Raw genomic sequence first — 15918 nt, 5'->3', positions numbered from 1 at the left:
AGAGCACTGTCTTAGCAGATTGATACTCACCGAGTTATATATATATATATATATATATATATATATATATATATATATATATATATATATATATATATATATATATATATATATATATAACTCGGTGAGTATCAATCTGCTATAAGACAGTGCTCTATACCGCAGTGGCAGAGCGTAATAGTTTTGGTAGTACTGGAACTCTTTCTTGGGTGTAACTCGGAGTTTCACGCATATTGCGATCATCAGACACTCTGTGAGAGTTCCAGAGAGCATTTATTTGTAATTTGTGAGTGTCTGATGATCGCAATATGCGTGAAACTCCGAGTTACACCCAAGAAAGAGTTCCAGTACTACCAAAACTATATATATATATATATATATATATATATATATATATATATATATATATATGTGTGTGTGTGTGTGTGTGTGTGTGTGTGTGTGTGTGTGTGTGATAGGTTAATATGGATGGTGATACGATGTATATGCAAAAGTGAGTACAAATATTTGAAATATGTAAAAAAAAGGTTTGCAGTATAAAACATATTACTGAAGCTGAACGAATTATTTAAACTATGTTTCATGATGCGCAACAATTGAATCACCTGAACGTATATTTCTTGACCTTGCTATCCAGTCGCAACTATGACTTTAAAGTGATCACAGTAACATATTTACTATAGATATAGTTAATTTCTATTTGATTCGGCCATGTCACTTTCATTTGAGACAGTGACCTATGAACGGTCAGGTATACATTATGCATAAGGCGCAGGTATGCGTAACGTGTTCATTTCAACAATGTACGGTGTCGTCCATTGCTATGCAAAACACTTTCACATAATAAAGGGTGGTGTCCGATTTACGCTACCGTTCCATTCACTCACTGAATCAAGATGGCGGTGTGTTGTCGACACAGACTCATCGTTGGCCTTCTTTTAACAATTTTCGCCTTCACAGATGTCCGATCTTATCCAAATGGAGCACCAACGTCAGCCTGTCAACATATGACGCCGGGACATCCTCAAGGCCCGCAGACAACCCCGTGCCCTTACACCATTTCGGCCAACAGTGCAACTTACACACCCGGGACACCTGTAACAGGTAAACAGTTTAGCTGAACTTAATATTTAAAAAAAATACCAGCATCATTATTAACCCATCTTCAGTCATAATTCTTGCATGTTTCGTGTGTAATGTGACGTCAGAGACATAGCGGGGCTGACTAATCTGTCGTTGTTTCTTGTTGATCGACACGGACTTAAAATAATGTGTCCGACAGCAAGCTATCACAATGGCTTCTCTTAAAAACTATAATAGTTTCACCGTACATGGAGATTTTCTTTCACTTAACAAGGTCGACCTGTTCCATTACCAACAATTTATTGTCAACAACTCCCAGGTCAAAACCAAAATATTATGTTGTGCCCAATGACAATTCATTCTTTTCTCCAACTTGGAGTCGAGAACACGTACAGCCTGTGTGGGTGGTTTTTTCGTTTACTCCCCTAAAGCAAGTTGCGTTCTTTTCCTAACCACCTCTTTTGTTTTCGCGTGATTTATAATTCGACATTCTACATCACAGAAATGGTATTTTCCACACACATTTGATTGTGTAGGTGTGTCGGGCATCATGATGGCACTTAATAATAGTGTTAAGATGACTTGGTGTAGGTGTCTAAGTCGTACTATGCAGTTACACTCGAAATTTGATAATGTCCACATTGATATGTACGTAAGCAGTTTTGTTATTCACTGCAATACCGATTTGCTATTATCTTATCTTATGTTTTATATAGTAAAATAACACTTTGATGAACCTAAACATTCTGCTCGGTGAGATGGTGACCATTCAAATATGAATGTATCATCAACACACTTGACAGTATTGGGCATTTAAAAACAATTATCACACAGGGGCAAAATATTACTGTATTTCTATAAATAAATATATCCAAATGTGGCAAAATTATGTGGCATGGCCAAAATACATGTATAACCGATGAAATGGGACAGATTTATTCAATAATAATATTCCAAAAATATTAACACAGTACAAGATGCCAGTTCTAATAAAACCTACTTGTCTTCATGACAAGCGCCCTCGTGACGTCGTGTTGTAAAACTATTTGGTAGCTATTCGGGTCACTGTTTTCCTAAATGGGTAGAGTTGTTGTGTATAGGATATTATGAATATGAAAAAGATCATTTTTAGTGATATGGTAATGTATGAATTATTATAAATATGAATATTTTATGAAGTAATTTCATTTGCTGTAAATTATTTTAATTATAAGACTGATCAGGTTTGTATATATGAAGTGGTAATGTTTTGATATTCATGTGTCCTCACAGCGCGACAGCTTAGTACGATACGTATGTGGTATCAGCTGGCATAAATTATCATATGCACTACTGTACTAAGGTAACAATGCACTAGACAGCGACCATTGGCTGTATCAAAGTACAGATGAAATTCTTTATTTTGTTCAGTGCCTCTAGAAAGTTGTGTAGGCATACACAGGCATTGCATAACAAATTATGTATCCTTTTGCCCACTTTCTGACGACACCGTTCTAGATTTCATTCGGCAATTGGCTGACCATGAAAGTGGGTTATACTTCCGACGAACAGACTATAACCCATTTCCTATGTTGCCGTTTCTGTAAATATGGTGAAAACGCCCAGCAATATGACAGCGTCAATAACGACACAACAACAATATAAAGTGGCTCGCTTTCAATTTTGACGATACTTGAGCTATATAATTCTAATACAACGTTTTTTTATGGTGAAGCGAAATCCCCATTGAAGCTGTGATGTTTTGTCAAATTGACAGGCTGACACACTGCGTTGTAAATAGATGTAGTCTACTTGTACTTTTGTTATGCAAATTTTGCCCAATATGTCATGGTATGACGGCACTGACCCCGTTTGTCCTTCCCATATAAATCCCACATGACTATTTTACGCATTTTACGAGATTGGTTGAACAGTGAACTCAGTTTGTGTCTGTACATTACGGCGACCTTGATTTACGTAAAGTGTAATGTTATTTGCATATAAAAGAACGAATGGTCACTCAATATTGTCTCTGGGGTATTTAATGCAACAACTAAATACTCAGTCGTCGCTAACGGTCTTGAAAGGTGGCTAAGAATATTATGTGACGGGTTTTGTCTGAGGCTAACATTATTGCTGGAAGGCAGGGACTGGATGTGGTGGAACACAGATCAACGAACCGTGTTTTTAAAAAAAACATATAGATAAATAAATACATAAATAAATAAATAAAGCTAAATAATAAACTGTTCAATAAAAAGTACATGTACGCAAACAAAGACGCGTAGCTAGCTAATCTATACATGTAAGTATGGGTCTGTGCACTACTAACACAATATGCTATATGTTTCTATATTCTAGGTTTGTTATGGATTGAGTGTACATACACATAGTTTTAGTAGTATACAGACCCATATTTACATGTATAGATTAATTCTAGTTTTTACTTATTTATTTATTTATTTACTTACTGATTTGCCTGTTTCTTAATTTTTGACTCGGTTTTTGGGTTCCCTGTGGTTGGAACACCATAATATAGACGCATGGAGTCCAGTATTGACGTTTTACAGGGAATGGAGAGTTAACTGATCCTGAAGTGTGCAAGTCGAGTCCTTCCTCAGTAGTAATGAAAATTGAACTAAAATCGATAATATACACCTGAAAGCTTTCACATTTTCTGAAATAAGTTTGAGTATATGGTTATCCACTTTCATACAGTCTCGAGAAGTTGGCACACATATAAACATTGTTACTTGCATGTCAACCCCACCGTGAGGGTATGATACATAATGATAATAATATTAATAATGAATATAAAGCGTCCTTTTCTTCTGAGAGCTCAAGGCGCTCACAATTACCCAGATTAGTGGATAGTGGGGGCAAAATGGTCCTTTATACATCCTCAACTCCCTGGGGAGCATACAATCCACTGCAGTCTTTATAAGCGCATAGGATTAAAGTATTCACATTGCAGCCTCTATCCCATATGGTCCCAAATTATACAGCAGGGTGGACTGAGGCACAATCATGGTTCAGATTTTGCCCAAGGACTTTAGCCATTCAGAAACAAACGGCAGTGAACGGGGTTCGAATCTGCAACCTACATATTCCAGAGCCGGCTACTCTAACCATTTGACCATCATTACTCCATAGATATGTGCAACTATATACTATGCCGTTCTGTCTGTCAGTTAACATCGGTGGTAGATTTGAGCAATTGGTGGAGGTTTGTTTTTTTAGATGTACCATACTCAACACAGCGCGTTTCCTGCAACGATTATGATAATCATAAATATTATCGCCATCTTCATCTTCTTCCCTTCTCCACCCCATTTCCTTATTAAATCGACATAGATTCTTCTACGTAGGCATGGTGAGGACAGTACAAAATCAAACACGCAATAAGTATACATGAACTGTAATAGAAGTAAACTGCCCAATGGATGAAGTCTAACTTTAATATTTTCAGATTTTTTTCTTTTCCGTCCACGTGTTTAGTACATTGAATATCTTTATTGATTGATTGATTGATTGATTGATTGATTGATTGATTGATTTACAGTGTCATTAAATGGACCGATAGCAGGAATACTGCTACAAGCACGAGCTGTCAGCGACAATTCTATCATTGGAACATTCATTGCAGTACCAACCGGCACAAAAACAATTTATTGCTCAGCCCAGGCAGATGCCGTCACCCATACATCTGCAGACTTTGTTCCCAACCCATCATTCACATGGACACCACCAAGTGCATCAGTCGGAACTATTGAATTTGTGTAAGTAAACTTGAAGTCGTAAATTTGCATGAAACCTTACTTATTAACCAATGCTAGTATTATGTTAAATGTCGATGCATACATTCTCTATGACATGGAAAGGATTTCCTCGACATGAGTTTATACGTATAAAATGACGTCATCAATGCCAGGTTTGCGTTATTGCACATGATACCGTGAGTAAGCCTACCTTTGAAAAGAAACCGCCCCAAAACGCGTAAACTCCGATTTGTCAATTGGTAAAGTCTGAAGTTTGTTACACCATACAGGCAATGTTGATAGATCACCCGTCTCCTCTTTGAGATTTGGCCTTGCTCTCTGACAATTAGATCCAAGCACATGTATTTAATCAATGTAGTGTCTTCACATACATTCACTGTGGTGGCAGTAGTGGGAAACGTCGCCATTCAAATTATCCACTGTGTGGTGGCAACGATGGGATAGACGCCTTACTGTTTAATGACAGACTACTGTCCCTTTTCATTTCAAACAGCGTTTTAACCCCCGTTCTGTCTAAATATTAGCACAAGGCTTAGGGTGATTTTTTTTTAGAGAAGGGTGTTGGGAGGTTAGTGGTATCGTATCATGCTTCAGAAGATTCGCAATGCAAACATTATGGTGAGGCATGGACATTTTTGCAATAAATTGATAGACCACAAATTTGAATTGACTGATCACTACTGGTAGTTGTTACACATATACAATAAACAGACCTTTTTTCTGTGTCTGCTTACAGGGCAACCCTTGCACAAGGACAAAGTACATATTGGACGTACGTCAAATCAAATCAACTGTCACCTGGTAGGTCATATAAAATGAAGGCATTGAATCATTGTAGAACGAAAACGTAAACGAGGCAACTGAATTTGAGAGAGAGAGAGAGAGAGAGAGAGAGAGAGAGAGAGAGAGAGAGAGAGAGAGAGAGAGAGAGAGAGAGAGAGAGAGAGAGAGAGAGAGAGAGAGAGAGAGAGAGAGAGAGAGGGGGGGGGAGGGGAGAGAGAGGGGGAGAGAGAGGGGAGGAAGGGAGAGAGGGGGAGAGAGGGGGAGGGAGAAAGAGAGTGAGAGAGATAGGGAGGCAGGGAGAAAGAGAGAGAGTGAGAGAGAGAGAGGGGAGGGAGGGAGGGAGGATATATAATATATATTTAATATTATATAATAACATACATGTGTTTGGTTGGTGTAAGGTTAATAACTATGTCATATTATTCAGGTACGACGACCAATCCATGTACTGTCAATCCCTGTGTAAATGGTGGTGTTTGTAGTGTGGTGAATTCAGCTGCATCCTGTACGTGTCTTTCGGGGTACTCAGGACCAACGTGTGAAATTGACGGTAGGTATTGCCTCTCATATCTAAATCCGTGTTTGTGAAATTTATGAAGTTTCTCGTTCAACATAGACACGAACACTTTTGATGCAGGTATCACGGAACTTGTAAATTCAGGGAAAACATCAAGCCATATTTTGCATCATTTGCGATGACGGAAGATTGAAATTATCGATAATTATCCAACCAATTTACGATTAAATAACCGTTTGTTCCTTTAAAATAAATAAATTATTACAGAATTTGTTGTCAATACGAAAAAACAACTAGTTCACTACAAAGTCAAATTCATTTTCCATGCATACCGCAAACTGATCAGTGTTTGAAACGAGAAACTATAGCGGTGCAAAAATGTATCCATACCGGTCGTCAGGAGTCGCAGTGGAATTTATGCTCGCTTATTTGTTCAATAAAGGAGCTAACAATGAACGATGTAAGTGCTTAAAAAGAAGTCAAAACTGACTAAAACACTAACCGCCAGATTATTATTCGTCTTATCTGCCGTCTCTCTCTAAATTACATGGATATCACATGACCTGTGATGTCACCAGGACTCACGCATGCGTGAATGATGACTGACAACCTTACTAACTAATAATAAATGACTAACCACTAATTTTGTTGACTTAGATCCATGTTTTCCGGACCCTTGTCAGAATGGTGGTCTTTGTCTATTCAGACAGGAGACTAGTGACTATATATGTGGGTGTCCACAAGGATACACTGGTCAGAACTGTGGAACATATGTTGGTGTGTAGACCTTCATTGGGAGATTAGGGTGTAATTTATTTTTTAGATATACCGAGAAGTTATAGATAAAAAAACCCACAATAATCTTCAAAATCACGATTTTAATGGTATAGTTGTGGTTTTAAGAACCAAAGATATATTTAAAAACGTTCAAATTAACTTTAAGCACTAGCCCCTACCAATGGATTTTAGTTTTTATGCATGCTTTTATGGCACATTATGCACTTTGGCAGGTTTCGCATGCACTCCTCACCTGTGATTCTATCACAAGAAACAACATTAATGGAAGCACACACACACAATAAACGAATTTCGTCACTTGAACTACGGTTTAAGATTTCTTTTCTCACATCTGTCATCGGATAAACTTGGACTCGACTTGGTTAATTGCATGGTTTAATCACACTCTTAGATATTAATATAGTGCATCAAACGTCGAATTAAAGTTATTCGTTGACCTCTTCGTGACCTCTGAGTCAACCATCAAAATAACTTTTTTTCGTAAAGGTAAGTTTGAAAGTTTGAATGACTACCGAGTGCAGCTGTAAAAGTATGGTTGAGCTAAGCTTAGTATTTCATGGAAAATACGATGGAAATCACATGACCTGAAACAAAACGTCGTTTGGCTCGATAAGTCAGTCCATAAAATGAAGCACTGCTGGTAAGATTGTTGTCGTGCCAGATGATAAACTATAGCACTGTTGGTAAGATTTTTGTTATGCCAGATGATAAACTATAGCACTGTTGGTAAGATTTTTGTTATGCCAGATGATAAACTGTAGCACTGTTGGTAAGATATTTATTGAGTCAGATGATAAAATGTAGCACTGCTGGTAAGATTTGTGTCGAGCCAGACGATATTTTGTTTCAGATTGAATGATTTTCATTGTAATAGAGTAATTTGAATATACTGATTCTTAAAAACGATATGCAATGGAAACCAGTTGAGTAGAAGAAAAATCCTGCTGACTCACAAAGGCAATGTAGCAATGTTGGTAAGATTTTTTGTCACGCAGGACGTTCAAAAGATGCAGCGTTTTGTAAAAAAAAAATTCGCATCGCACTCGATGATAAAATGTAGCAATCAGTCGTTGTGAAAATTTGTGTAGAGCCAGGCAACGATTCGTATCATCTGGTTCCTATTGTTTAATTGTATATGATATATTCTAGAACGCTTAATTATATTTCTTGTCGTATTTCTCCAACAGGTACAATCTGTGATCCAAATCCTTGTCAGATGGGAGGAACTTGTGTGAGAATCGACGATTCCAACTTCGTGTGTAACTGTTTACCAGGATTTGGCGGAACGACCTGTTCAGGTAAAGTGGAGATTAAAGTATTTTGTGGATAATGACATGCTTATTTAAAGCTTGGATTAAAAGAATGACAATCATGAATCCAAGCAACAGTGAACACTTCTGAAATTATTGTATTCAACGATTGTTAATGAGACATAAAGACTTTTCCAGTGTTCTAGAGAGTGCCCAGAGCACTGGACCACAGACTGATAATGGGAGAAACACACTCATTTGAACTTGAATGATTTTCGGAGATTTCCTGAAAACATTTAGGTTTTGCTCGGAAATTTTCGAACGTTCACAGCATAGCATGGCCGTTAATGTTACGACATATCATTTTGAATGTCATCAAAAATGTATTGGGGTATTAAACCTCTGTAGCAGAGGCACTCTGAAAAGAATCGTACCCCTTGACAGATCAAAAACACAGTATGGCAAAATTCACATAGTTTCTGTCATCCCACAACGTGAGAGGGCGCTATAATCTCGGTTAACCAAAGTCTTGCCTTTGAGGGCATAACCTCCAGTTGGGGGTGTGGAGTCCTCAACTGCATGGGTCTGGGTAACCAAGACTAGCAATTGAGCGGCTTGCATGTGTAATCACTTGGCTTGTTTCATCAAACTGATACATATTTAGGTCATATATAACGTTTCTTTCTTAGTGAGAGATGCATGTTCACCCGACCCTTGCAACCATGGAGGAATCTGCACTTCATTCGGTGAAACCTTCAACTGTCAGTGTGTGGATGGATATATTGGCGATACATGCTTACGTATGACATAACTTTTTTATTGATCAAAAATTTTTTTTCAGACATTCACTTATATTGCTTTCTCTTAACATCCTTTTAGCCACTCATGCCGCAATATATACACACACAGCGATCAGTATTTAGCTGCCAATGCGATACCACAGTGTCTATACTAACAAACCCAGGTCGATCTGCACGGTCAGCTTCTCGTTGATGGGGCTCCTAACACGATTAGGGTTGTGACGGAGTTCCCCACAACAGTAACACGACAAATCTTTCACTGACTTTATGTTCAGCTTTGTTCAGCAAGCAAGGTGACTGACGCTTTTCACGCGCATGCTCTGTTAGTGGGGTAATCACTACACAGAAGTAAAAGCACTGATTGTCTTCTAATAATCACCAAATAAAGCATGGTTTAAGTTCTCCGCGAAGACTAATTTTCAGGTTTGCCTTCTAGTTATGAAAAGATTTCACCATTTTCTGCTCTTTGAAAGGCCAAGAAGATGCTTTATGAAAATAATTGAAACTAACAAAGCTGAAGAAGTGCATGTAGCATAGACATCTTACGTATGAAGTAACATAATGCAAACTATTTAGCAATAATCGTTAAACTTGATAACAACTAACGAGGCAAATTAAAAAGATGTTTGTTTCCGATAACATGACTACAGAAAATAGGGTAGGTAGGTCGTAATTTTTTTTTTAATGACTTTGACCCAAGATAAGATACTTGTCGGTCACAATACTTCAGAGAGAGTTTGATGAGGTGTAAATGAAGACAATTGTAAGTTTCAGTAGACGAACACGTTATGCAGACATGTACTGTTATAGTCTAAAAAAGACTTGGTTTCTCTCTGGAATACGATTTTTAAAAAGTTACTACAAATGAGGCAAAGACATAAAGGTTTGTACGGAAATAGAAGTAAGTTGTTCCCATTTTACTTTTTTCATGCAAAAAAATGTTTAGGGTTGTGGGCTTAAACTATAATGGTCGTTCGTGTTATCGGAAACACACTATTTTTTTAATTGGCCTAACAAGTCCAATGTGTAGATGCATAAAATGAACACTTAAAATTAGAGTAGACTGTACCTGCAACGTGCAGCCGCATCACACTACACGTGTGACCTGGGATATCAGTGCACACATTTCTACTGTGTAGAAAACAACACGGTTGTAGAACTCTGTATTGTTCCACCTCTTTCACATATTATCGATCTGCACTGTCATCAACGATAGATTGTCACATTTTGAGACATCTCCGGTCACAAGTTATTAGATCTTTTACATTATATATACTCTCATGTATAAAATATACGTAGCAAAGCTATGACAAAATGCGAGCACATTTTGATTGATGACGAGAGATATGAAGAATCTCATTGTGTATAGTACTAGTTCAGTATTTCGTATAATCTAGTGCATGTACGTAATATGTTACTTTCCACAACATTATAGATACTCCATGCGAACCTAATCCGTGTATAAATGGCGGTGTTTGCAGTGTGACGACAGACGCGTTCTCCTGCCAGTGTCAACCTGGTTATAGAGGTGACATCTGTGCTAAGCGTGAGTCCACCAAGTTTAGTGATAAGTTATCATTACTAACAATATTATACTAACTACTATTATATTTGTTAACTTATAACTTACTCCCTTCAGTGTGTTTGTTGTAAGCCATACACCCTGAAGTGACCACTGTGTCATCATTGGTTGAGCAGGATTCGGTGTTACACATGCTGCAATATCGTCTCCCACTTTAGTTTAATGAATGTTAGAACGGAAACAACCAATACATTACGTGTTAGTCTTGGTACATGATATACCATTAACCTTTGAGTTATTTAACAATCATTTCTTTTAGTCTGATCATGATCCGAATTATTCATCTAAATGATGTATGTATGATAAATGTAGATGCACTCACCCTTCAGACTACATAACCGGAAACTTTTTTTCTGATTTATCGACAAAATACTTTGATTACTAACCCCTTAACTTTCTATTACTTTACTAGCCCTGAGGTGCACGTTATATGAGTGATACATGAGAGAATGAATTTGCATAACATTTCATCATGTTTTGGATTCTCAGAGAATGAGATATTGACTTCATTGAGCTTTAAATATGTAACTAAAGTTTGGACAATAGTTCTCTTAAACCCACTCTAACTGTAACTGGAATGTTATTATTTTTTTTATCAGAGTAGGGACTGAAAATTTCAAATAAATTTTAAATTTTTAAGTTTTGAAATTTAAAATAGACATTACGCATGTTAAGTAGATGTCCATTTTATCTACAAGTAGTATTGCGAAATCGTGATCATCTTGGCGTTTTTAGGGTGTGAACCCCAAGACCAGTTTGATTAGAATTATTGTACTATATTATGTGTACAGTTACACTAATATCTTTACCTACAGTTGATTCAATAATGTTCAAGATGTACGATATTATGAGCAAGTCATTATGTAATTACAAAACAGTTTAAAACAGTTCCAGTTACAGCTTGTGTAACTTTAACTTGGTCTAATCAAATTTGTGAATCACGTAAACCATTCCTTATAGTAAACTATTCCTTATATACCTGTATATAGTTTTGTAAGATGGTGCATACATTTAGATTTTTTTAAATTTTGTTACCACTGGTATACTTTAACTATGAAAAGTTAATTGAACTTTTAGTGCATATCTTAAACAGTTTCATGAAATGTTCAGGTGTTACTCCAAAACTAAACCCACCTTGTTAGAAAAATTCACAAATTCTTGACAAATTTCCCCTACAGTCGACCCATGTAGTAGTGCGCCTTGCTTGAACGGTGGTGATTGTTTCAATGGACACCATAACGATTTCGAGTACCTGTGTTTTTGTCTCGACGGTTTTGTCGGAGATAGATGCGAGACTGGTAAGTTATGCATTGTTGTCACATAGCTTGCTGCCACCTGTCACTGCCAATCGCTACGCTGATATTAACCGAATATACATAAAAATCATGTTCGGGATTTCGTCATGTATAGCTTGCCAATGCTATTCAATGGTGTATCAATATCAAAAGGTTTCATGTTGAGATAGACACAATAAAGATAACACAAACACATCCCAATGTCTGCTCTGTGTTTTGTTACATTTGTATTTGTTTTTTTTCCATCATTAACAAAATACAGAGCAGATACTGTGTAATAAGGGATGTCTGTGTGTTTGTGTCTATCCCAACATGAAACCTGGCGACCAGTCTCACTGATCTTCATAGTATTAGTAAGCTAAATATGACGAAATATCCTGTATTGTAGTCCCGTATGTCTACAGCTATGAAGTGACCGATGTACACCACTTTTTTTGCAAGTTACAAAGCTATGATAGGGAATTCATAATATTTATACTAGGGTTAGACCGACTTGGCCAATCAGAGGCCTTGATTTCAGTTGGTTATATGGAGCTATAACCCACTCTTTCTTAGGGGCGTGACTATATTACGCTCAGCACTCAATTTGCATGCAATAAATTTCACAAAATTATGAAAAAGACCCGTTTGAGCCAATCACGCCGTAGTATAAGTAAGATAGACAACTCATTCGGTAGGGTTATGTGCCAAAAACTCGGGGCTATGCCCCTCGTTTATTGGCACATAACCCTCCCGAACGAGTTGACTATCTATTACGTATTTGGTTTTTGCTTATATGATAACGAATGCATTGAATCAACATAGAACTTAACCTTTTGAAACACTAACACACAATTGATAATTAGTGAACGCAAAACTGAAGCTGTGCACTGTTATTTTACAGTAATTATACAATGCTAGAAGCTGAAACTATTTAGTAAAATTACTATTACATATATCACATTTACTTATGAAGTGGATAAATCAATTACAGATGAACACAACACTTTCTGATCTATTTTGGGTTTTTATTTTCTTACACTTTTTGATATTTTGCTGATAAAAATACAAGTTTTGCAGTATTTTCACTTATAATGTGTAAGTTTTGAAAGACATAACCACAATTCGAAGATTATGATGTAACATTTATCACATTTGTCAAGAAAATAAACCCCCCAAATAGATCAGAATGTGTTACAGAAGGGTGTGCATAGCAATTACTAGATGGTTGATAACATTAGTTTACACCACTGTAAGTGACTCTCTAAACTCGTTGTTTCACGAGTGCACATCTACACGATTGCATTGATATTAACTATCCTCCACAGCAAAATACATAGATTGCACAGGGACTATCACATGCCTCTCGTTCATTCTGCACTATCTCAGACCACAAGAAGAATTCTAGTGGTCTGAGCCATTACGTACATAATTTATATCACTGAGTGTAAGATTTATCATTTGCATAGCCCCTTGTCAGCCAAATCCGTGTCTACATGGAGGCGTGTGTTCTGTAGTTGATTCTACGTACCAATGTACCTGTCCAACAGGCTACAACGGAATAAACTGTGAAATCAGTAAGTTTTTCATTTCTTACAAAGATTAAAGTTGTAATATGGACAAGAAATTATATTTATTTTGTCAATTATATAACTTTAACTATTTTTTCTCTTGGAAGTAACTAAGAGCAGAGACTAGAACACCTTTCTAGCTTATTGTGTGCAATTAAAAAAATAAATAATAAGTACAAGTGATTTATAAATAAACCGGGTAAACTCGAGTTGCCATTTTATCACGAGTAAACACACTTATTCAAGCTATATATACAAGATGATGTCGAATGATTCTTGGGAGGGGACAGATGTACCACAGACTGGACATGACATAGATAATCTACTTGTGTGTGTATGTGTACTGGATTGTTGGTGTGCGAACATTTCTCATTTCAAATATTACCCACTTTGTAGACAGTTAAAAGTTTCATTTTTACCAACAAACATCCAGTGATAGATGGATGTCTAAAACTCTGGAAAAATAGAAATGCATTGAGAAGGTTGTATTAATCCATGGAGTCTCATACTATTGCACAAAATATATATAGTGGTCTGAGGTTGAGTGTATTACGTGTTTAGGGTAAACAACCATAAACATCAGTGGTGGTCAGTGATGGCAGTGGTTGTGACAACAGCCACTGCAACTAAACATTAATCTTTGCGCAATTCTTCATTCTAAGCGCCATGTGACCCTTCTCCATGTCAAAATGGCGGAGCATGTACAGTAAATGGAGGTACCTATCGGTGTTTGTGTACTGAAGGCTACACGGGGATCAATTGCGATGTTATAGCATCAAGTAAGTCGAATATTAGAGAAGAAATGGTGCACACTTTTATGGCAAAATAGCCAATATACTAGTATGTCCATGCACATCCTCGTTTTTAAATTCAAAAATGGCGTCTACAAACCAAATCTAACATGAATAAAAATGTGATTGATCTTTGAGTGCGAAAGGTTTTTGATGAGGTTTTATTTCAAATCACCCTTATTCGGTCAAAATCACACATTGATAGACAATGTTCATTACAGATCCATGCACTACAGAGCCTTGTCAGAATGGAGGCACTTGCTTTATTACCCAAAGCGGTGGATACTTTTGTAGTTGTCTACCGGATTTCATTGGCACAAACTGTGAAACAGGTAAATTATATGCCAATAAAAAGAAACTCTGCACAAGCTTTAATAGTGGAATAATTATAGCAATACATGTGGCATGATTTATTTAAGGGGTAAAGAATTCAGGGAATGATTCCACAAGAGTCATAAGATAAACACAAAACACACCAGCTACATGTTTAAATGATCATGCCAATTCTTCAGTTCTATAAAGCGAAAAAGATAGACCCTGAACATCTATCTACTAAGAAAATATAATGTTTTGTATGTTTCAAATTAATCTTTAAAATATTAATTTATATTATATGCTGCTCTTACATGACATGTAACTATTCATGTTGCTTATCATATTGAACAACCATATTGTGTGCTGGTTAAGTCTCAGATATCATAATGCTAATTAGAGTAGCACAAGCTACTTTATTATTTGGAAATAGTGATATTGTATTTTGGTGAGTGTTATTGTTCTTTCCTTCCAGCAAATAAGTAAAACTAACACTATAGTCATTTAAATGTTAAGATTATAAATACATCTTGATTGTGAATGTGTGTCAATACTCTGCTAGGTTAACGTTGCTATGCCGTGCGACTCTAAGCGTCCTCTATTTGCAACCCAGCAAAACTGCTATGCGAGCTGCTACAACCCATCTGCCTGCTGGCTGAAGGACTGCTGGTATCCTCATGCTGTGTAGGTATTTTATACCCCTGCATTACTGCCATTAAAAATGCAACCAGAGAACGCGGATTGTTACGTCATAAATTTAGACTTGGGCAAGTCTATCTCAACACTACAAAAAAGGCATGATGACAGAATAATGTCGAATATTAATGTATTTTTAATGCAGAGGCAGTGCTTTGTGCTTTGGATGCATCTAGCATATGCATTGGCAAGCTGTTGGTATAACTTAATTTGCATATCTGCTTGACCTTGAACAAAATCCTACTATACAACCCATCCCTATCCTGTGTGCCTATTTAATATGAATCCTTTCTACCATGTAAGCTGCATACGTGATACCAAATCCTGGTACCCAGTGCTGTTCAAAATCCAATGTCTGTTGTGACCTGCACTCAAACAATAGGCCGCCATTTTGCTTTGCACCCCTTCCGATCTGTTCTGTTCTTGCATGACCAGCTTAACATTTTTTGCACTCTTTCGTAATCATGTCTCATCCCAGATCTAAAAAAACACCATATTCTCTTTTTACACGAAATTGAGGGAATTCTATGTTATTATATCATGGCACACACTGGTTTGTTTTGTTCAGCTCCATGTCTGTCAAATCCATGTCAACATGGCGCCATGTGCATAGTGGAAACCTCTCGATACAGATGTTTGTGTACCTCGGGATACTATGGCACTAATTGTGAAACATGTACGTATCAATTTGTCTTATTGCATT

At 36.9% G+C, this 15918-nt stretch overlaps 1 protein-coding gene across 13 annotated transcripts in view; it reads left to right on the top strand.

Moving 5' to 3' along the window:
- Positions 1-899: 899 nt before the first annotated feature.
- The window catches only part of LOC144449097 (uncharacterized), a 36878-nt gene continuing 21859 nt past the window's right edge, over positions 900-15918 (top strand). For 12 of the 13 annotated variants that reach the window (XM_078139538.1, XM_078139539.1, XM_078139533.1 and 9 more), the window contains exons 1-13: positions 900-1104; positions 4625-4841; positions 5578-5642; positions 6052-6174; positions 6799-6918; positions 8127-8237; positions 8879-8989; positions 10425-10535; positions 11750-11869; positions 13315-13422; positions 14079-14195; positions 14429-14539; positions 15784-15891. In XM_078139538.1, the coding sequence (XP_077995664.1) occupies positions 1008-1104; positions 4625-4841; positions 5578-5642; positions 6052-6174; positions 6799-6918; positions 8127-8237; positions 8879-8989; positions 10425-10535; positions 11750-11869; positions 13315-13422; positions 14079-14195; positions 14429-14539; positions 15784-15891 (1519 nt within the window). In that variant the 5' untranslated portion in view covers positions 900-1007. The remainder of the gene's footprint in view (positions 1105-4624; positions 4842-5577; positions 5643-6051; positions 6175-6798; positions 6919-8126; positions 8238-8878; positions 8990-10424; positions 10536-11749; positions 11870-13314; positions 13423-14078; positions 14196-14428; positions 14540-15783; positions 15892-15918) is intronic. The other variant, XM_078139536.1, reaches the window with a different exon arrangement.

The sequence above is a fragment of the Glandiceps talaboti genome, chromosome 18 (genome assembly GCF_964340395.1).
Source record: "Glandiceps talaboti chromosome 18, keGlaTala1.1, whole genome shotgun sequence".
Taxonomy (NCBI): Eukaryota; Metazoa; Hemichordata; class Enteropneusta; family Spengelidae; genus Glandiceps; species Glandiceps talaboti.
This window is presented reverse-complemented; position numbering and strand designations above follow the sequence as displayed.